At 49.6% G+C, this 23,238-nt stretch overlaps 1 protein-coding gene across 1 annotated transcript in view; it reads right to left on the bottom strand.

The window, feature by feature from the left end:
- The window catches only part of prkcsh (PRKCSH beta subunit of glucosidase II), a 59,292-nt gene that overhangs the window by 8,475 nt on the left and 27,579 nt on the right, over nucleotides 1–23,238 (bottom strand). Inside the window, exons 10-13 of the mRNA XM_078429324.1 lie at nucleotides 23,009–23,224; nucleotides 14,875–14,962; nucleotides 5,681–5,750; nucleotides 1,344–1,433 (exon numbers count right to left, since the gene is read on the bottom strand). Of these exons, the coding sequence (XP_078285450.1) occupies nucleotides 1,344–1,433; nucleotides 5,681–5,750; nucleotides 14,875–14,962; nucleotides 23,009–23,224 (464 nt within the window). The remainder of the gene's footprint in view (nucleotides 1–1,343; nucleotides 1,434–5,680; nucleotides 5,751–14,874; nucleotides 14,963–23,008; nucleotides 23,225–23,238) is intronic.

Genomic DNA, 23,238 nt, shown 5'->3' with positions numbered 1-23,238 from the left:
AATAGGCCACGTAACAGGGGCACATTCCTTGTTGAACTATCAATACAATTACTGAACACATTGGCAAAACAATTGGTGTCACATCTCTCAAACCTGTATTTAAGCTACATTATCTGCTCCATTCCCACGTCGGTCTTCCCATCTCTTCAAATACACGTTGCCCCCAGATATCAAAGTGAACCATAGAAACATGGAAAATAGGTGCAGGAGTAGGCCATTCGGCCCTTCGAGCCTGCACCGCCATTCAATATGATCATGGCTGATCATCCAACTCAGTATCCTGTACCTGCCTTCTCTCCATACCCCCTGATCCCTTTAGCCACAAGGGCCACATCTAACTCCCTCTTAAATATAGCCAATGAACTGGCCTCAACTACCTTCTGTGGCAGAGAATTCCACAGATTCACCACTCTCTGTGTGAAAAAAACCTCTCATCTCGGTCCTAAAAGACTTCCCCCTTATCCTTAGCTCTGGTAAAGTCGACGTCGGGAGGGTGGAGGACAGAGAAGTGCTTCCATCCACCGGTTTGGGAACAGGGAGGTGGGGAGGGATGTGACAACAGGTTTGAATCCAAGTTTTACTTTGCTGTGGATTAGGACTGTGAAGATGGATTAGAATCCACACAGTTACAACTGTTACAGATCATCAAGCACTCCTAGTTTTGCTGATCTAGACAGATACTCGAATATGTCCAACCACCTGTGAATCTGTGGAATTCATTGCCACAGAAGGCTGCAGAGGCCAAGTCAGCAGATATATTTAAGGCAGAGATAGATAGATTCTTGATTAGTACAGGCATCAGAGGTTATGGGGAGAAGGCAGGAGAATGGGGTTAGGAGGTTGAGATAGATCAGCCATGAATGGATGGCGTAGTGGCTTGATGGGCCAAATGGCCTAATTAGGCTCCTGTCACTTATGAACCAGAATCACCAAAGACAATATCCATTGCTAAACACCTGCCTCAAAAGCAGCAAGGATATAAAGTACATTAAAATAACTTGTCAAAACAAGGCTGCTCTACTGAACCACAGGCATTCAGGTATAAAATAAAGGATTGATTGAGATGAAGATATTTTAGTGTGGATGGAACCTGGAATGCATGACCTCCAGATGTGGTGGAGACTGGGTGCAAGATAAAGCCCAGTGATGTCCAAAGGTCTCCAATGAGGTCAAGACCGCTCTCTAGTTGGCAATAGGACCGTTCAGTTGCCTGATAACAGCTGGGAAGAAACTGCCCCTGAATCTGTCCACATCTTACAACATCCGCAGGGACACCGAAACTAAGACAGGGTCCCGACAAAAAGGAGAGGGTGCAGGGAAAATAAATTTAAAATGCCACTTACTCATTTGTTGCCATTTCGTAGCACTGATCAAACATGTACGCGTATTCCCCATCGGGTCCAAAGTCAACCAGAAGCTCCTTCTCGATGCTCCTGCAAACACAGTGGCAGGAGACGGTCATTTTACAGTTGCAACACAACTTTGCAATAGAACTTTTCATGTTTGAAACTGCAATTCAAAGCACTCCAAACTCAAGTCCGCTGCCAATAACCAAAACAAACATCACAAATTTAGAGATGTGTCTTTCAAAAAAAAAAGGCAAATGGCTTCAATTCTTACAGATCCAGTCCCAAGGTATTGCTGTATCTAAATAAGTCAGAGTTAAAACAGTCCCTGCCCAGATGTGCACGATGGAACTGCAGATGCTGGTTTAAACTGTAGACACAAAATGTTGGGGTAACTCAGCAGGACAGGCAGCATCTCTGGAAAGAATGGATGACGTTTCGGGTTGAGACCCTTCTTCAGACTTGGGTGATGATTTGGAAGATGCACCGTAACTAAAATCCCTTAATGTTTAGCGTTCCAGTATCTGGGCAACTTCAGCACTGATTGGGGAACACTTCTTGTCTCATGTGACAGACAACATCAATGCATCATCTGATGCACAGCAATCTGCCAGGCAAAGTGTTAACTTTCCAGTTTGCTTTCTTATTTGGTTTAAAATATCCTAAGGGGATAGATAAGATGGATTTTCAGCCTTTCTCCTGGGGTAGGGCATCTAAAACTATAGGGCATACATTTAAGAAGAGATGAAAGTTTTAAAATAGGACCCAAGAGGCAGGGTTCTCCACACAGGGTGGTGGGTGTTTGGAACGAGCTGCCAAAGGTGGTGATAGACCAGCTACAATTACAATGTTTGCACAGGTTCCAAGACAGGAAAAGTTGAGAAGGACATTGGCCAAATGGGAGTCGCTCAGGAAGAGAGCAGTGCTGAACTACTATCTACCTCATTGGTGACCCTCGGACTATCCTTGATTGGACCTTGCTGGCTTTATAGACAATAGACAAAGACAATAGGTGCAGGAGTAGGCCATTCAGCCCTTCGAGCCAGCACCACCATTCAATGCGATCATGGCTGATCACTCTCAATCAGTACCCCGTTCCTGCCTTCTCCCCATACCCCCTCACTCCGCTATCCTTAAGAGCTCTATCCAGCTCTCTCTTGAAAGCATCCAACGAACTGGCCTCCACTGCCTTCTGAGGCAGAGAATTCCACACCTTCACCACTCTCTGACTGAAAAAGTTCTTCCTCATCTCCGTTCTAAATGGCCTACCCCTTATTCTTAAACTGTGGCCCCTTGTTCTGGACTCCCCCAACATTGGGAACATGTTTCCTGCCTCTAATGTGTCCAATCCCCTAATTATCTTATATGTTTCAATAAGATCCCCCCTCATCCTTCTAAATTCCAGTGTATACAAGCCCAATCGCTCCAGCCTTTCAACATACGACAGTCCCGCCATTCCGGGAATTAACCTAGTGAACCTACGCTGCACGCTTTACCTTGCACTAAACGTTATTCCCTTACCATGTATCTGTAAATGGCTCAATTGTAATCAAGTATTGTCCTTCCGCTGACTGGATAACACGCAACAAAAGCTTTTCACTGTACCCCAGTGCACATGACAATAAACTGACAGAACAGCATGGTTGGCATGAACTATTGGGCAGAAGGGTCAGTTTCTGCATTATGACAATGGCTTTCTTTGGCGTTTGGGTAGAAATCAATTTATATAAAGTGTCAAACTATGTTACTGTGCGCATTTCCCGCACCAAATCACTTTAAACTTGCTGCGTTTTGATGCAATCTAAGAAGGTAGTTTACAATACTTTAATTGTCCATCTGCACTGCTGTAGAAGCTGGACAATTAGCTTCTGTTGATGCAAGGACCCAACAAGCCTGTGGCATCTCTGCGGCTCCAAAAACATCCAGCCGTGCTGATGCCTGGTTCCTGTCCAGCACGCAGACCAGCCCTGCCCCAGGCTAGGAGCATGGTGCACTGCAACAGCCCGTCAACATTTGCTATCTAATCTGGAGCATGAAGAACAGACAGTCAGGCTATCGGAGCCCATGGCACGGATCCACCCAGGGCTCCAAAGCAATCACCTTCAGCAGACAAAGGGAAATATCTTTCTTTGACACAACACTCTGGAATCTTAAAAGCAAAGCTAAATACTGTCCAATTTATGGTGAGAATAATCCTACATGGATGCATGTGCGTCAGATATTCTCCCACCTCCTAATATTAGCTGCATCTCATTTGGCAACTCTCTCCACTCAAACATGCTCATTCATCCCACCCCAGGGACTGCAGAAGGAAATTAGGTCAGCACAGAAACAAGGGAGCAAATGAATCATCTCTGCTAACTGTTTGTGAGCTAACTCACTTGGTTCACATAGTAGAGGTAAGTAAAATAGTGAAGGTGGTGGAGGTGAGGGCAGGGGAGTTTCTGTACGCATTCTAGCATTGAGCTATTCACAGCCAGTGAGAGGCATTGACTTGCCAGAGTCATAGAGTGTAGAACCAGGCCCATCGGCCCAAACCGGCCAACATGCCCCAGCTACACTAGACCCACCTACCTGCGTTTTTTACTATTGTGTTTTTCTGCTCTCCAAACAGCGGGTCATATTCCTGTTCTTTCTCAACGGTAATGGAATAAAAGGCATAATGGAACGTTAATGGAAAGATTTGCAAATAGCTTCTGAACTCTGAACCAGTGATTTGCTCAGCTTCCTTCTGTCAATTTATTTTGGTTGCTTTATCTTAAACATCATTGAAACATAGAAAATAGGTGCAGGAGGAGGCCATTTGGCCCTTCGAGCCAGCACCGCCATTCAATGTGATCATGGATGATCATCTAAAATCAGTACCCTTACGGCTTTTTCCCCAAATCCCTTGATTCCCTTAGCCCTAAGAGCTAAATCTAACTCTCTCTTGAAAACTTCCATGCCTTGCCTATTTATTCCTCTGTCTATATGTCTCTTAAACATGGTGACTGTATCCGATTCCACCTTCTGTTGTATGATTCAGATATCAACCAATCCCTGTGTAAAAGAATACCCCTCACATTCCCTTGAAAACTCTTTGTGCTTTACCTCAACCCTATCCCGTCATGTTTTTGAAATACTGACCATGAGAAAACAATATTGATTATTTATCCTTCCATGAAGGGATTAAAAGTACCATTAGCAAATTTGCAGATGATACAAAGCTGGTTGGTAGTGTGAACTATGAGGAAGATGCTATGTGGTTGCAGGGTGACTTGGACAGGTTGTGTGAGTGGGCGGATGCATGGCAGATGCAGTTTAATGTGGATAAGTGTGAGGTTATCCACTTTGGTGATAAGAATAGAAAGGCAGAGTATTATCTGAATGGTGTCAAGTTAGGAAAAGGGGACGTACAACGAGATCTGGGTGTCCTAGTACATCAGTGCATGAAAGGAAGCATGCAGGTACAGCAGGCAGTGAAGAAAGCCAATGGAATGTTGGGCTTCATAACGAGAGGAGTTGAGTATAGGAGCAAAGAGGTCCTTCTGCAGTTGTACAGGGCCCGAGTGAGACCGCACCTGGAGTACTATGTGCAGTTTTGGTCTCCAAATTTGAGGAAGGATATTCTTGCTATTGAGGGCGTGCAGCGTAGGTTTACTAGGTTAATTCCCAGAATGGCGGGACCGTCATATGTTGAAAGACTGGAGCGACTGAGCTTGTATACACTGGAATTTTGAAGGATGAGAGATCTTATCGAAACGTACAAGATTATTAAGGGGCTGGACACGTTGGAGGCAGGAAACATGTTTCCAATGTTGGGGGAGTCCAGAACAAGGGGCCACAGTTTAAGAATAAGGGGTAGGCCATTTAGAACTGAGATGAGGAAAAACTTTTTCAGTCAGAGTTGTGAATCTGTGGAATTCTCTGCCTCATAAGGCAGTGGAGGCCAATTCTCTGAATGCATTCAAGAGAGAGCTAGAGAGAGCTCTTAAGGATAGCAGAGTCAGGGATTATGGGGAGAAGGCAGGAACGGGGTACTGATTGAGAATGATCAGTCATGATCACATTGAATGGCGGTGCTGGCTCGAAGGGCCAAATGGCCTCCTCTTGCACCTATTGTCTATAACCTCATATACTTCCAACAGATCATTCCTCAGTTTCCGTCACTGCAAGGAAAACAAGAAAATCCTCTCCAATTTCTCCCCATGGCTAAAGTCCTCCAGTCCAAGCAACATTCTGCTGAAGGTAGACACAGAATGCTGGAGTAACTCAGCGGGACAGCCAGCATCTCTGGAGAGAAGGAACGGGCGACGCCTCGTATGGATAAACTGTTTATATTTAAGATACTTTACCCAATCGAACTCTCCACCTCTTTCAGCGACTTCTCTGCTTCGGAGAATTCATTCCTGGCTTTTTCAGCATCTGAAAGAAAATGATAGATAGATATAACGAGGCTACAGGCTTCACGTCACATTGAGCAAGGATCACTACAAGGCTGATCCAACTTCCACAAGAGTGGCTCACCAGTTATGTTACTGAACTAGCTGCCAGAGTTTAGCATCGCTCATCCAGGGAAAGGTCCAAATCTTTACATGGTACCATGGGATTTTAAATTCAATGTTTAAAATCCAAAATTAACAAAGAAAAAGGACCCAGTAATGGCAGCTATGAAACTACAAAGATAACACCCCCCCCCCCCCCCGTCTGTTTCATTAGTGACCACGTAGAAGCAAGTGTGACGACCTTTCCAATCTGGGTCTAGAGTAGACTTGATGGGCTGAATGGCCCCAATCTGGGCTACACTTGCCTCTAGATTCGTTATTATGCTAGGAGTATACTTGATAGGCCAAATGGTCCCAATCTGGGCTGCACATGTCTCTCAATTCGATAATGTGCTAGGAGTAGACTTGATGGGCCGAATGGCCCCAATCTGAACTACACTTGCCTCTAGATTCGTTAATGTGCTAGGAGTAGACTTGATGGGCCGAATGATCCCAATCTGGGCTGCACATGTCTCCCAACTCGCTAATGTGCTAGGAATAGACTTGATAGGCCGAATGGCCCCAATCTGAACTACACGTGCCTCTAGGCTCTCACCTACCATCGCTGTTTAGGTGCAAGTTGGAATGGATATTAAATGCCGGCTCAGCCAGAAATGTCAACACCTTAAACATAAATAAATATGAAGAGCAAACTTGTTGGCTTTGGTGGGCATCACCATTTATTCACAAGAATGAAAGTAATTGTAGCATAAATAGAACAGATGGCACATTAAAATGCCTCAAAGTGCTTTATACAATTATAACAGAGATACAGTTACATAAACTGTTGTTGTGTGCTGACATAGTACACTGGCATGTCAGCACTCTGCACTAGTTATACATCTGCACAGTGCAAAAGACAACGGAAGAAGTTAGTTAGTCATCGCAAGCATTCTTTAACATCGGAGGAAGTGGCTGCAGTATCAAGGCAGGACACATCAGCCGAACAGCACTGTCCCGCATTAAGGACCAGTGTCACCCCTCTCCCATCAGGCAAGAGTTAGAGAAGTGTGAAAGTGACCAGGGTTTCTGCCTCCACCACCCTTTCCAACAGCAAATCACAAACTCCAGACCACCTCCAGCCAAACCATTCATCCTCGTCTCTCTCCGAGTCCCCCATACAATTATGTCAATCTACGCCCTCTCATTTTCCACACCATCCTCTCATTCCCCACGACATCCTCCCCTCCTACCTCCATCCCCACCCTGGCCCCCCTGCTTTCTACACTAAATGCTTCGTTTCTCACAGCAGCACAGCACTCCTGGACCTCTGAATGTCCTGGGGCACTTGCATTTTATGAAAAGTAATCTCTTGTTCAGAAGGGCAAAGCTGTCAATTTATAGGTCTGTAATGAATAACCAGTTCAATTCATTCTGGTGACGTTGATTCGAGCACAAGTATTGTCCACAGCTCCTGCATAACTTCATAAATGATAGGAGCAGAATGAGTCCATTTGACCCATCAAGTCTTCTCTGTCATTCAATCGTGGCTGATCTATCCCTCCGTCCCAACCCCATTCTCCTGCCTTGACCCCGTACCTGACACCCGTACTAATCAAGAATCCATCTATCCCAGCTTTAGAAATATCCATATACACAGTTTTCTAGATGTGATATCGTTGCTTGTGCACTGCATATTGGTAACTGATGTTCCACATTGAGCCAAGGGGTCAAAGTGAGTCTCACTGTGACTGGGCCCCAGTCCCTCAACACCAGCTGCCTCAGTGCTGCTGACAGGAGTGGGGTTGTGTTGTCCACTCCCCACCAACGTGAGAGGGGGCTGCATCAGCCCAGGATGGCTCTCCACATAAAGATGGCTCTCCACATAAAGATGGCTCTCCACATAAAGATTACCATGCAAATCATCTGCACTTTGGGCAAATTATCAGCACTCTGTGCAAGGCAGCAGCAGATTGCGTAATTGGTCTAAAGAGCTGAAGACTAAGCAGGAGGGATGTTGGGCGGCAACAATAGGAATAATGAGAAGCAATTAACCAAAGGCCTCCAAAGAGATCAGCAGAACGGGAATTGCTCCACAAAGGACATAATGGGTTAAATTAGAGGCTGTGTCAGGCGGGGTGGGGTCTGAGTGTGTAACGAGTGAGCGAGTGTGCGTGTGTGCGTGCGGGGAGCACTGGCGCCACAAAGACGGCAGCCTTGAGCAGAGACGCAGCAATTCAGGTTGGAAAATGCAGCATTATCCTCCCAGCAGGAAGTAGCACCTGCCCTCCTCTGAGACAATGACACCAGCTCCATGCAAGCTGCTGCGGACACTTACACAAACACCACCTTCTCTACTGGGACCTCAGCCACTCCAGATTTCATGACCAGACAGATTATTTTATTTTTTTTAAACAGTCTCACTACACAGTTTTTTTTGTTAAAGAATAGAAACACGGCAAATCCATTTTCCAATTTGAAAATGGTACATTTTTACAGAATGATTTATAAAATTAAATAAAGCGTTGTGCTGACTGGGATCAGGAGCAAATTTAATTAAAACAGGTTATCTCAAGCATGCTCTCTGTTCCATTGCAGTAATGTGCCAGGCAGCTGACTAGTAAAGTGCCAGATTGATGGGTCTGACGAGGATCAGCAACTGGGGCAGAATTTCAGGGGGCAAACAGGTCACAGAAACCGATGATTTCATCCCGACTCGCGAGTGACTAAATATCCAGTGGTCTCCTGTGATTAGCAATTAGATTGTTCAATTATAATCCTCAATATGGGGCTCCTGCTTCAGTGAAAGTGCACACAGGCATCGAGGGAGAGGGGATGGAGGAAGTATGCCCCTCACCAACAGCTATCAATGGTCTTAGGAGATTGAACCCGGTCCCCACCAACACATCTGCCAATGGTGCCGAGAGAAGATGAGGGAGACCAAATGCACCCCTTCCCTGCATTAAAGAGAGCTGGAGTTGACTAAACATGGAACTGCAGCTGCCAGTTTACCAAGGAAAAAACAAAATGCTGGAGTAACTCAGCGGGTCAGGCAGCATCTGTGGAGAACATGGATAGGTGACGTTTCGGGTCGGGTCTGAAGAAGACTCCCAATCCAAAGCATCACTGATCCATGTTTTCCAGAGATGTCTAACCCACTGAGTTACTGGCTATCTTTGGTGTAAGCCAGCATCTGCAGTTCCTTCCTACGCACATCATCTAGATGAACTTGCCCTTTCCATTCCAACCTCCTAACATTGGGGCACACTTGCCTCTTCTCCCCGTCAGCTCTCATGACACGAGCCAATATTTCCCAGTTGTGGCTCATTTGGATTAAGATCACCAGACTAGAATCTGCAGCGTTTCCCCAGTACAATCCTAGATTAAAGAAATGTTTTACACTTCAATTGATTCTTAAAATATGTTATTCACGCACCCCATTTTGAAGATAAAACTTGTTGGAAATGGCAGCTGTAAATGGAGCCCATTTCCATACAAAAGTAATTTTCCATCGCTGGGTTTGATGAAAATCCAAACATATTTACGGTGCAAATAAGCCCAAAGCAGAAAGAAGGATTCAGACTCTCACTGTCAATTCTGTGTACTCCGATCAAAAACAATCAGATAAGCCTTTTCGCTCATTTTGTTGTTTCAGGCCTTGAACTTAAAAAAAAAAAATAATAATTCTCTTTAGTTTGTCAAACTGATATTTAGCGGACAGCTCACTAATCTAGGTCACTTTCAGAGACGAGGGGCTGCAAACCCCTGGAAGGAGGAGGCTGGCAGAAGCTGCTGGCAGAAGCTGCTGCCTCAGCTCCAACCTGTCCTTTGATCTGTTTTGAGACGAACAATAAAGAGGAGCAATAAAGCAAGGGAGCAGAAGAAGGAGCAGTGCCAGCAGCTTCCTGCTGTGGTGGTCGTGCTGGTGAAATGGAACCGTCAAATCTGCAGTGGTGTCTCCACGTCCTTAGCCCCCACAACAGCAACTTGCCCAGCACACAGACAAAACCACCCACAACCCAAAACCATTTTGGTCTATTCCCTTCATGCAAAGTCAGGCAGGGAGCTAGACTTTTAACATGTACCGATGCTGGAGGATATTTTGTGCAGAATCTTTCACAAGAAACAACGGAGCAGCGGAATAGTTGCTGCCTGACAACGAGAGAGACCCGGTTTCGATCCTGACCACAGAGTTTGTACGTTCTCCACACTGACCGCGCGGGATTTCTCCGGGATCTCCGGTTTCCCCCCCATACTCCAAAGACCTTCAGGTTTGTAGCTAACTGGCGAGCTATAAATGTTAAATTGTCACTATTGTGTGTAGGATACGGTTAGTGTGTGGGAATCGCTGGTCGGCGCGGACTCAGTGGGTCGAGGGGCACGTTTCTGCATTGTCACTCTTAACTAAAATTATTGATCGTGTAAATTTCTGATTCAACGCTGGTAAAGTGATGCCTGCCATTACACCGAGCAGAATGAGGCCATTCAGGCCATCTAGACGGTCCATCATTCCATCATGGCTGATCCATCCCTCTCACCCCCAGTCAGTCGCTCTGGTTACATTGCAATTATTTTGTGATTATATTATATAGGTGAGGCAATCTGGCTGATTGCAGAACTCTCTGTATTTCTGACATGCACTTATTTTGGACAACAGGCAATCAAGTTCCATTTTGACTCATTTAAATTCGGTCGTGGACATAGAGGCATAGAGGGGGGCGGGCGGGTGAGGAGAGGGACGTGGGTCGGTGGGCCGAGCAGGCAGAAGGTGACGGAGAAGACCCTGCAGCAGCCTGGGGCTCGCCTGGATTGGAGCCGCTCCAATACATCCAGCGCACGGACTGGACATTGGACTTTTGTAAATGGCGCCAACACATGGCGACTCGTGCGTGTGTGATCTATGCGAAGGAGAATTTAACTGTGTGGTGTTTATGTGCCAATAAAGAACCAATTAACCATTAACTGAGCAACACTTTGACTTGGGCATACCAGCGTTGTACACAATGCAAGTACTACCTGGTTGTGGTTCTTGCGTAGGGATTGTAAAGCAGCAAGTCACATCTTGCACATGACCGCGTGAGGCAGCACTAACCAGAGAATACAAACGCCCCGTTAATCTGCACTTAGCTCACCTACAAGCAGTTTATTGGGATGAAACCTGAACTCAGAGTGCACTCAGCAAACATGCCTCAACCTGCAGCCACACTGGTTTCATTTTAAACCTGCGTTGTGTAAACAACCATCAGACACCCACATGAATTCAAAGGCGACACCTGCAGATTACGAAGGGCACGACAGTTGTAAATAAAGTAATGATGCACCTGCTCCTCAAAGTGGGGGGGCTATTTATTACAGGTAGAACTAAAATATGTAGAAGACGCGCTGCCCCCAAAGGCAATCCTGACATGTTTTTTTCTATAATTGCAGGGACAAGCCCCAATGGCAAATGACACTTAATATTTGCTGAATTGTCAGTTCTAATCTAATCGCTGTTGTGACTGTTTTTACCCAACGGGTAACTTTTGTAAAAAAATGTTTCCACCTCTGGTGTTAATCCCAGTTGTTTACTTTCCAGTCGGAAGCCTATCCCAACGGCCTGGTGGGTATGAGCATTATTTGATATCTCCCTGCGTGAACTGACCTTGGCATGGACAGAAGAATGCCAGCGGGCTGAGGAACACATGACCAGGAGGCAAACATGGTCCTCGTCTCCAGGAGCAGCAGCTGTTTCTCGTGAATCAGCACAGCTGGGACTCAGCTGTGATGCCTCCAGCAGCCTGGGTTGAACAATTATTCCCAGCAACATGGACATTCCTGATGGAACTTTCCCAGCAGGAGTGGTGGGAATGCTAAGCAAGGCAAGAGGAAGCAGAATAAATAAGGCCTGTTTCCATGTTGTATCTCAAAACTAAACTGGTGTGCGGGGGGATCGCTGGTCGGCATGGACTCGGTGGGCCGAAGGGCCTGTTTCCGTGCTGTATCTCTAAATTAAACTAAACTAAACAAACAAGAAATAACAATTGCCTTTGGCAGAGACTAACAACTCTGATCCAAGGAGACAGGTGGAAGGTGCAGAGGGAAAATTGAGGAATCACAATTCCAGCTGGAGTAGTGAAAGTTTGAATTTATTATCAGAAAAGGCAGAAGTAGAAATTCCTAAAAAATCTGAGAAGAATTTCAGACTTCAGATTGAGAAAAGGGAACTACAACTTCACCGGATAGCTTTTTTTAAGCCAACATTGTCAATACAAGTAGAGACAAAATGCTGGAGTAACCCAGCAGGTCAGACAACATCTCTGGGGAGTATGGACAGGTGATGTTTCAGTCTGAAGATGGGTCTAGACCTGAAACATCAGCTGTCGGAGTTCAGAGATGCTACCTGAACTGCTGAATTACTCCAACACGTTAACTTTTTTTAATATAAACTCTCTCCTCATGTTCCTCATGTCTTACTTTTGACAATAAGTATTTTTTTAGAAAGAGGGTTTCACGAGGTGCTCTGTTCCTGTGAATTTTCATACAACAGGAAAGAACAGGAGCAAACGCCCACCACCAAACCCTGCAACCAGAGTGCGCTAACTGCTGTAACTTCATTTACTGCATTCTCTGCAATACCTTTGCAGCATTTTGCAACTATCGCTTCACAAGTTTATTTTCTTAGTTGTACTGGGTTTGTTCTCACCACTAGAATGTCTGCATCATCAACACTTGCTGAAGATGTGGGGAATCTTGTACAGCAATACCCTCTGCAATCACCAGACCAGGACCTCGATCACACTGATGTGCAAAGTTTCACATTAATAGAAACTTAATTTCCTTGCAAATAATTACCATTCTGCACATATCTCAATTATTAAGCACAATGATTCTTAATTGTTTACTGTATGTCGTGTTGTTACTTGCGAGCAAAGCAGCAAGCCACATTCCTGGTATGCATACATGCTTGGGTAATAAAATGTATTCAATTCAATCTCAGTGTTTATCTGCCGCCTACGAAAGAAAGGGAAATACATCTCCTGACTACACTGAAGTGGGGAAATGTGAAGTCATGCACTTCACAAGCAGGAATCAAACAGCAGGTTTGTTTCTAAATGAAGAGACTGCAAATGAGTGAACTAGGTGTTCTCGTGCATGAGTCACGGCAAGTTAGCAGGCAGGTCTAGCAAGTATTCAGCAGGAAAAAAAAATAGCATGTTAGATTCTACTGAGAAAGGGCTATAGTTGGAGATCAGGGATGTTTTGTTGCACCAGTACAAGGTGTGGGCGAGGCTACATCCGGAACACTGTACAGATTTGGCTTCCTTGCTAAGAAAAGATAGACGGGCACTGGAGATTCACCGGGCTAATTCCTGGGATGAAAGGGTTGTCCTACTGAGAGAGGCTGGAGAGATTCACAGGCTAACTCCTGGGATAAAAGGGTTGTCCTACCGAGAGAGGCTGGGCACTTTGGGTTTGGACTCCATGGAGTTTAAAAGAACAAAGGGCGACATTAAATCAAACAGATTCAGGCGCTCAGCAGGGACCCCTTCCTGAGAACCGTTTGTAAGTCAGACAGTTCGTAAGATGGAGATGCAGACGCCAGTGTAAACCAGCATCTACAGTTCCTTCTGACACAAACTCACGGCGGCACAGCGGTAGTGTCGCTACCTCACAGTGCCAGAGACCCGGGTTCGATCCCGACTACAGGTGCTGTCTGTACGAAGTTTGTACGTTCTCCCCGTGACCTGCGTGGGTTTTCTCCGAGATCTTCGGTTTCCTCCCACACTCCAAAGACGTACAGGTTTGTAGGTTAGGAAAAAAACTGCAGATGCTGGTTGAAATTGAAGGTAGACACAAAATGCTGGAGTAACTCAGCAGGTCAGGCAGCATCTCGGGAGAGAAGGAATGGGTGACATTTTGGGTTGAGACCCTTCTTCAGACTGAAGGCCCTTCGAGGGTCATGGGCAACTAAACCCTCGACTTTGCAAGCCACATGATGAGGCTACAAGGTGCAGCTAGGGGCCCAGACCCACACAACTCACCTCCTGCCATCCCCAAGCCTGCCCATCATCCACAAGGCACAAGTCAGCGACACAATGGAACACTTCTGTTTCATGTTCATGTGTTAGAGGAGTAGGTTAGGCCATTTAGCCCATCAGTTCTACTGCGCCATGGAAACAGGGCTGATCTATCGTTCCCATTCAACCCCATTCTCCTGCCCTGACACCCACATCCCCAAAACCCGACACCAGTATTAATCAAGAATCTGCCAATCTCCGCCTTAACAATCTTTTGACTTGGCCTCCACTGCCTTCTGCAGCAATGAACACAAGGGAATGCAGGGCAAACAGTAGTTCATTGCTGCAGAAGGCAGTGGAGGCCAAGTCAAAAGATTGGTGTGTGCACAAACTACCCACTGCAGGTTCCCCTCCCAATCCCAACTTGGAAATGCTTCACCATTCCTCCCTCATCACAGACTGCCCCGTATTGACTTATGGATCAAGGTGTTGATTTAAGAACTTCTCAGAGAGAGGCAGAGATGGGTGCCAAATGCTGGGCTTCTCAACGACCACACCCCGAGGCGTGATCATAAAAACAGAAAGGTAATAGCTTGAAAGTGGGGAAACTACAGATGATACACACAAACAGCTTAATGCACAGCCATGGGGTGAAGGCAATTAAAATCCGTCTTTTTGGCCCTAAGATATCTTGTGACAACATGCTGCAGGGGCAAAACCAACACACAAAAGGGAAACAAGAGTCACAGAGGAGTCAGTTAATGAGAGGTTTGCCACAGTGAAGATGTAAAGGTGCCTGTGTCCATCGGCCAGTGTTGAGACGGACCACTTTAACGAGGCCCACTTCAAGGTGCATCTGTCCAGAGAAGGAGACCACTCTCAAGTGAAACACAGAACCCTTTAACCAGGTCCTCGGGTGGAATCTGCACTCTCACAATTAAATAGCTGGTGGAGAGACTTTCTTATATTCAGTGAAAGGCTCAGAGACGGTTAGAGAACAGATGCCACTCCCCAGAACGCAGGAGTTTGTCTGCATCAAGTCAGAGTTAGTTTGGGTCAATAACCTACCGTCAATCAGCACCTGAGTTTCTTCATCGTACGCCGGCATCTTCTCTGCCTCCGTTTCCTCCTTTTCGGCGACATCACTCTGTCGATTCTACAAAGAGAAGGATTATTACCCGTCTGACAGCTTATAAAGTGTGTCGTCACATGTGGATAGGTTTAGAGAGACATGGGTCAAAAGCTTTTCACAGTGGGAAGGAAATGCTCGTTTAAACCGAAGATAGACACAAAATGCTGGAGTAACTCAGCGGACAGGCAGCATCTCTGGAGAAAAGGAATGGGTGACGTTTCACAGAGTGCTGGAGTAACTCAGTGGACAGGCAGCATCTCTGGAGAAAAGGAATGGGTGACGTTTCAGGTCAGACCTCGAGTCTGAAGAAGGGTCTCGACCCGAAACGTCACCCATTCCTTCTCTCCAGAGATGCTGCCAGTCCCGCTGAGTTACTCCAGCATGTGTCTACCTTCAGCTTTTCACTGTACTTCGGTACTCGTGACAATAAACCAAACTGAACAAACGCAGGGAGGTGGGATTAGTGCAGATGGGGCATGTTGGTCAGCATGGGCAAGTTGGTCTGGAGGGGCTGTTTCCATGCTGTGTGATTCTATAACTCTGAACTGCAGGTGACAAAAATAAACACAAACTTAACTGAGCCACAGTTGTGGAATATTAGCACACCAATTAAATGAAACTAGGGAGATGATCAAGGAAGTGTGGAGCTCAGTTGCAGACTGGGTGAAAGTCTGGGAGCAGTCAGTGGTACACTACCGATGGAATGTTAGCACTGCAAAACAGCGCGCCGCAAGGCCGCTGAGAGATTAAGAATTCACATCAAAGCAGCAGATTACAAATCGTGTTTTGAAATACATTTTTACCTCAAGTGCACAGAAATAAAATGTTTTTAGCCTTCAAGGTTTTTAGATTTGACAGCTAAATTGCAAGTTGAAGAATTGCCAAAGTAATGACACCAAACTGAAAATGTGACTAAAATAATTCTGCATGCTCATCATGACTTTTACAAAACATTGTATTGTGTTGTTTCTCAACTTGTTCGGAAAGCTTCCTCGCTGACTGCACAGCAGTTATAGAGTCATAGAGTGAGGAAACAGGCCCTTCAGCCCAACTTGCCCATACTGGCCAACATCTACACTAGTCCCACCTGTCCACGTTGTTCCAACACCTTCCCCAATCACCGCCAGGGCTCTGGGGGCTGTGGAGAGCCGAGGTGCCCCGCCGCTCCCCGGTCCCCTGCACTTGCCCACTCCCTGCACTCGCCCACTCCCTGCACTCGCCCACTCCCTGCACTCGCCCAGTCCCTGCACTCGCCCACTCCCCCTACACTCGCCCAGTCCCTGCACTCGCCCGGTCCCCTACACTCGCCCAGTCCCTGCACTCGCCCACTCCCCCTACACTCGCCCAGTCCCTGCACTCGCCCGGTCCCCTACACTCGCCCAGTCCCTGCACTCGCCCAGTCCCTACACTCGCCCAGTCCCTGCACTCGCCCACTCCCTGCACTCGCCCACTCCCTGCACTCGCCCACTCCCTGCACTCGCCCAGTCCCTGCACTCGCCCACTCCCCCTACACTCGCCCACTCCCTGCACTCGCCCAGTCCCTGCACTCGCCCACTCCCCCTACACTCGCCCACTCCCTGCACTCGCCCAGTCCCTGCACTCGCCCACTCCCTGCACTCGCCCACTCCCTGCACTCGCCCACTCCCCCTACACTCGCCCAGTCCCTGCACTCGCCCACTCCCTGCACTCGCCCAGTCCCTGCACTCGCCCAGTCCCCCTACACTCGCCCAGTCCCCCTACACTCGCCCACTCCCTGCACTCGCCCAGTCCCCCTACACTCGCCCAGTCCCCCTACACTCGCCCACTCCCTGCACTCCCCCAGTCCCTGCACTCGCCCAGTCCCCCTACACTCGCCCACTCCCTGCACTCGCCCGGTCCCTGCACTCGCCCAGTCCCCCTACACTCGCCCAGTCCCCCTACACTCGCCCACTCCCTGCACTCGCCCAGTCCCTGCACTCGCCCAGTCCCCCTACACTCGCCCACTCCCTGCACTCGCCCGGTCCCTGCACTCGCCCAGTCCCCCTACACTCGCCCAGTCCCCCTACACTCGCCCACTCCCTGCACTCGCCCGGTCCCTGCACTCGCCCAGTCCCTGCACTCGCCCAGTCCCCCTACACTCGCCCACTCCCTGCACTCGCCCAGTCCCTGCACTCGCCCAGTCCCTGCACTCGCCCGGTCCCTGCACTCGCCCAGTCCCCCTGCACTCGCCCACTCCCTGCACACGCCCGGCCCCTGCACTCGCCCACTCCCTTGCACTCGCCCAGTCCCTGCACTCACCCGGTCCCTGCACTCGCCCGGCCCCTGCACTCGCCCGGCCCCTGCACTCGCCCACTCCCTTGCACTCGCCCGGCCCCTGCACTCGCCCGGCCCCTGCACTCGCCCACTCCCTGCACTCGCCCACTCCCTGCACTCGCCCAGTCCCCCTACACTCGCCCAGTCCCCCTACACTCGCCCACTCCCTGCACTCGCCCACTCCCTGCACTCGCCCACTCCCTGCACTCGCCCAGTCCCCCTACACTCGCCCACTCCCTGCACTCGCCCACTCCCTGCACTCGCCCACTCCCTGCACTCGCCCAGTCCCCCTACACTCGCCCACTCCCTGCACTCGCCCACTCCCTGCACTCGCCCACTCCCTGCACTCGCCCACTCCCTGCACTCGCCCGGCCCCTGCACTCGCCCGGCCCCTGCACTCGCCCGGCCCCTGCACTCGCCCGGCCCCTGCACTCGCCCACTCCCTGCACTCGCCCGGCCCCTGCACTCGCCCACTCCCTGCACTCGCCCGGCCCCTGCACTCGCCCACTCCCTGCACTCGCCCAGTCCCCCTACACTCGCCCGGCCCCTGCACTCGCCCGGCCCCTGCACTCGCCCGGCCCCTGCACTCGCCCACTCCCTGCACTCGCCCAGTCCCCCTACACTCGCCCGGTCCCTGCACTCGCCCGGCCCCTGCACTCGCCCGGCCCCTGCACTCGCCCGGCCCCTGCACTCGCCCGGCCCCTGCACTCGCCCACTCCCTGCACTCGCCCGGTCCCTGCACTCGCCCACTCCCTGCACTCGCCCACTCCCTGCACTCGCCCACTCCCTGCACTCGCCCGGTCCCTGCACTCGCCCACTCCCTGCACTCGCCCGGTCCCTGCACTCGCCCACTCCCTGCACTCGCCCACTCCCTGCACTCGCCCGGCCCCTGCACTCGCCCGGCCCCTGCACTCGCCCACTCCCTGCACTCGCCCGGTCCCCTACACTCGCCCACTCCCTGCACTCGCCCACTCCCTGCACTCGCCCGGTCCCCTACACTCGCCCACTCCCTGCACTCGCCCACTCCCTGCACTCGCCCACTCCCTGCACTCGCCCGGCCCCTGCACTCGCCCACTCCCTGCACTCGCCCGGTCCCTGCACTCGCCCAGTCCCCCTACACTCGCCCGGTCCCTGCACTCGCCCGGTCCCTGCACTCGCCCAGTCCCCCTACACTCGCCCAGTCCCCCTACACTCGCCCAGTCCCCCTACACTCGCCCAGTCCCCCTACACTCGCCCAGTCCCTGCACTCGCCCAGTCCCCCTACACTCGCCCAGTCCCCTTACACTTGCCCGGTCCCTGCACTCGCCCGGTCCCTGCACTCGCCTGGCCCCTACACTCGCCCACCCTACACTTGCCCGGTCCCCCTACACTCGCCCGGTCCCCCTACACTCGCCCGGTCCCCCTACACTCGCCCAGTCCCCCTACACTCGCCCAGTCCCCCTACACTCGCCCAGTCCCCCTACACTCGCCCAGTCCCCCTACACTCGCCCAGTCCCCCTACACTCGCCCAGTCCCTGCACTCGCCCGGCCCCTGCACTCGCCCGGCCCCTGCACTCGCCCAGTCCCCCTACACTCGCCCAGTCCCCCTGCACTCGCCCAGTCCCCCTGCACTCGCCCAGTCCCCCTACACTCGCCCAGTCCCCCTGCACTCGCCCAGTCCCCCTGCACTCGCCCAGTCCCCCTACACTCGCCCAGTCCCCCTACACTCGCCCAGTCCCCCTACACTCGCCCAGTCCCCCTACACTCGCCCAGTCCCTGCACTCGCCCAGTCCCCCTACACTCGCCCAGTCCCCCTGCACTCGCCCAGTCCCCCTACACTCGCCCAGTCCCTGCACTCGCCCAGTCCCTGCACTCGCCCACTCCCTACACTCGCCCAGTCCCTGCACTCGCCCACTCCCCCTACACTCGCCCAGTCCCCCTACACTCGCCCACTCCCTACACTCGCCCAGTCCCTGCACTCGCCCAGTCCCCCTACACTCGCCCAGTCCCTGCACTCGCCCAGTCCCTGCACTCGCCCAGTCCCCCTACACTCGCCCAGTCCCCCTACACTCGCCCAGTCCCCCTACACTCGCCCACTCCCTGCACTCGCCCACTCCCTGCACTCGCCCAGTCCCTGCACTCGCCCAGTCCCTGCACTGATGCACCGTCCAACACTGGACAATTGGACAACACTCCAAACCTCAACCCTGGGCATTATCTAGGCTTACATACCCTGAACCAATTACCCTCAACCAATTCCTTCGGCATAGAGTGAATCAGGAACCAGTTATGTGCAGCCATACGGCAGAAGCTTTACTTTTGGACTTTGCCAGATAGACAGAACAATCGTTCAACACTGGGCTTTTAAAGGCCTGACGTTGAATTTTGTGTTAAAGGATTGAGTGTGCAAAAGCCAACAGAACAAATTCTAATAATTAGCAAGATATACAATTAATCACCGATAATTGTTCACTTTGGAACATTCATTGCTGTTGTCATGGAGTGTTGACCAAGGGTTGACCATGGAGTGTTGACCAAGGGTTGACCTTGGAGTGTTGACCAAGGGTTGCCACCAATTCAATTAGATCTTTGTAAAATGGCTTTCTCAACCCTAAATGTCACCCATTCCTTCTCTCCAGTGATGCGCCCTGTCCCACTGAGTTACTCCAGCATTTTGTGTCTATCTTCAGTGTAAACCAGCACCTAGAGTTCCATCCGACACATCATGGGATGCCTGCAGTTTCCTGCATACATTGGCAGGCTGCAACTGCTCAACGCTGATGGGATCTGGGAGGAGGGGATGGACACAACACGAATTTGAGGTTGAAATTGATCCTTTTTTGGTGTCTGCAAATAGAGTGATACAGTGTGGAAACAGGCCCTTCAGCCCAACGTGCCCACACAGCATGTCCCTGCTATTATAGTCCCACTTGCCTGCATTTGACCCCTATCCCTCCAAACCTGTCCTATCCCTGTACCTGTCCGTTTCTTAAACGTTGGGAAAGTCCCAGCCTCAACTACTTCTTCTGGCAGTTCGTTCCGTATACCCACCACCCTTTGTGTGGAAAAGTTACCGCTCAGATTCCTATTAAATCTTTTCCCCTTCACCTTAAATCTGTGTCCTCCAGTCCTCGATTCACCTACTCTGGTCTACCTGATCTATTCCTCTCATGATTTTATACACCTCAATAAGATCACCCCTCACCCTCCTGCGTTCCAAGGAATAGAGTCCCAATGATATAAAGATACGGGAGCTGCCTCTAATTCAATAAATATAACAGTGGAGGGTTCAAAAGGAATCCCAGGCAGGGTTGTGGTGAATAAAGAAATGCATCAAGTACTGCCGTTTGCACATGGATCAGGTTTCACTTTCAGCTGATCCAGTAAATTCCCACAAATGTTTGGACAGTTTATATAAGTTTTTCAAAGCTTCACCCTCAGGCACTCTTGAATTATTATATAAAACAAAATTACTGACTGGGAGTGAATTCAAAAAGATTTTTTTCAATTCATACAGAACTGTGACAATATCACATTGTATTAGCTGTTGTGGGGATTGAGTTTAATAACAACGAACCCATTCCACCGCTGAAGCCGTTACATTTGAAGGAGGCTGAGAAATTGCTCCATTGTTTAGGTTTGTCAAGTCACACAGTTGTCTGTGGATTCCACAGTAGGTGCTGTTACAGCAGCCGAGTGGCACGGTGGTGCAGCGATAGAGTTGCTGCCTTGCAGCGCCAGAGACCTGGGTTTCATCCCGACTACGGATGCTGTCTGTATGGAATTTGTACATTCGCCCCGTGACCATGTGAGTTTTCCCTCAGAGATCTATGGTTTCCAAAGACGTACAGGTATGTAGGTAAATAGGCTTGGTGAATGTTTTTAAAAAATTGTCCGTAGTGAGTGCAGGATAGTGTTAGTGTGCGGGATCGCTGGACGGCAGGACCCGGTGGGCTGAAGGGCCTGTTTCCACGCTGTATCTCTAAACTAAACTACAGCAAGCACCCTGAGCCCAGTGTAGCAACATAAACATTTTCATTGCATGAGCTTCCCAGTGCACATCAGTAGGGAAATGGACAGGTCCACGATTGGAAGGGAAGGAGATTTAAGATGCATTCCAGTCTCCAGGGAACATGAAGTGGCCGTGGGGCCTCTTGTTTCCAGGAGACCAACGACTGTGGCTCCCCAAGAAGGTGGACCAGGAATGGCAATGGTACAGCAACAACATCACCAGTGCCAGCTGTTGCTGCATGAAGGAATGCTGGATACAAGGGGAGAAGGTAGCAGAGGCCCAACATTCTCCAGGTTGTTTCACTGACATGTTGAGCAGAGAGGACAACCAAGAGGTAAAAGGTTATGCTGGTGCAGCATCTTAGAGATGAAGTGAGATCCTTGCCCCAGATGATCATGGCAGATGAGATAGAGGAGATGCGCACTGCATGGAACCAAACAGCAAGGTAGGAGGCATGCTGGCAATCTCATCGCGGGTTCCCAGAACGACTTGTCCTCCACATTCCACCCCTTTCACTCCATTAGCTTTGCAAAGGGAATTGGATAGGCATCTTGTGGGAATTTGCACTCATTGAACTTGGTTTCTACCATCACAACAGGAAGCACACTCCAGACTAACGAGGCTGTGTAAAGACATTTCTCTTTGCATTTCCAAATACACGTCAATTGTCCAAAGATCTCGGGTGGGATCAAGGAACTTTGAGAACTATGCAAGTTGTGATCTTGTGAAGTTGTGGGAGAGTCTGGGACTAGAGGTCATAGCCACAGAATTAAAGGACGTTTCTTTAAGAAGATGAGAAGGAATTTCTTCAGTTAGAGGGTCGTGAATCTTTGCAAAAGGCGGTGGAGGCCAAGTCAATGGATATTTTTAAGGCAGAGATAGATTCTTGATTAGTACAGGTGTCAGAGGTTATGGGGAGAAGGCAGGAAAATGGGGTTTGGAGGGCGAGAGAGATCAGCCATGATTGAATGGTAGAGTAGACTTGATGGGTTGAATGGCCTAATTCTGCTCCTATCACTTATGACATGAACTGGAATGCACTTCCTAATGGAGGCACCAGCTCAAAACTACTTTCAAAAGGGAACAGGAGCAATAGTTGAAGTGAAAATGTTTGCTGGGCTACAGGGAAAGAGCAGAGTGGGATTGCATGGATATCGTCATCAGAGTGGGACTGCATGGATATCTTTATCAGAGTGGGACTGCATGGATATCTTTATCAGAGTGGGACTGCATGGATATCTTCATCAGAGTGGGACTGCATGGATATCTTTATCAGAGTGGGACTGCATGGATATCTTCATCAGAGTGGGACTGCATGGATATCTTCATCAGAGTGGGACTGCATGGATATCTTTATCAGAGTGGGACTGCATGGATATCTTCATGAAAGAGCAGTCCCAGCACCACAGGCACTGGTGCTCTTCAATGCTGTATCCTCCTGTGATTCTATTAGCTACCGTTTAGCAGATAGTCGTGAAGAAAGTAAGATTCTATTTGTGGATCGGTCGCAAAGCACCACTGAGATTTTTCTCCCCTCGCTCTTCTGCCGAGAAGCCGCACGGCTTTGGGGCAGTCACGGCTAGATAACTACCATGGTTACAGTTGGATTCGAGAGCGAATGTGCAGTAGCTGCCAAGCAGCTCCAGATGGATCATTATCTCAGCTATAAAGGGCAACTATCCACTGCCGTTTTGGGTCTCAATGTGTCGTACTCTCATGAATCATAACATGTTACGTGTGCGAGTCCCACTGCAGTACAAATATCCATCCAGCTGGTCTCCAATTACCTTATAATAATCTTCCCCAGCACCATCCTCCTCCTCCTCTTCCTCCTCCTCTTCACCATCATCCTCACTGTCGTCATCACCCACACCGTCCTCTTGGCCTTCCACATAGTCATCTTCATCCTCATCCTTTCTGTGATCTTCACGGTCCACTTCCCGACTGCTGTCTGTTCCAACTTCTACCGGAACCACTGGGACAATTGGGGTCTCAGTTACTGCCTGTCATGGAAGAG

Source organism: Rhinoraja longicauda, chromosome 37, assembly GCF_053455715.1.
Source record: "Rhinoraja longicauda isolate Sanriku21f chromosome 37, sRhiLon1.1, whole genome shotgun sequence".
Taxonomy (NCBI): domain Eukaryota; kingdom Metazoa; phylum Chordata; class Chondrichthyes; order Rajiformes; family Arhynchobatidae; genus Rhinoraja; species Rhinoraja longicauda.
This window is presented reverse-complemented; position numbering and strand designations above follow the sequence as displayed.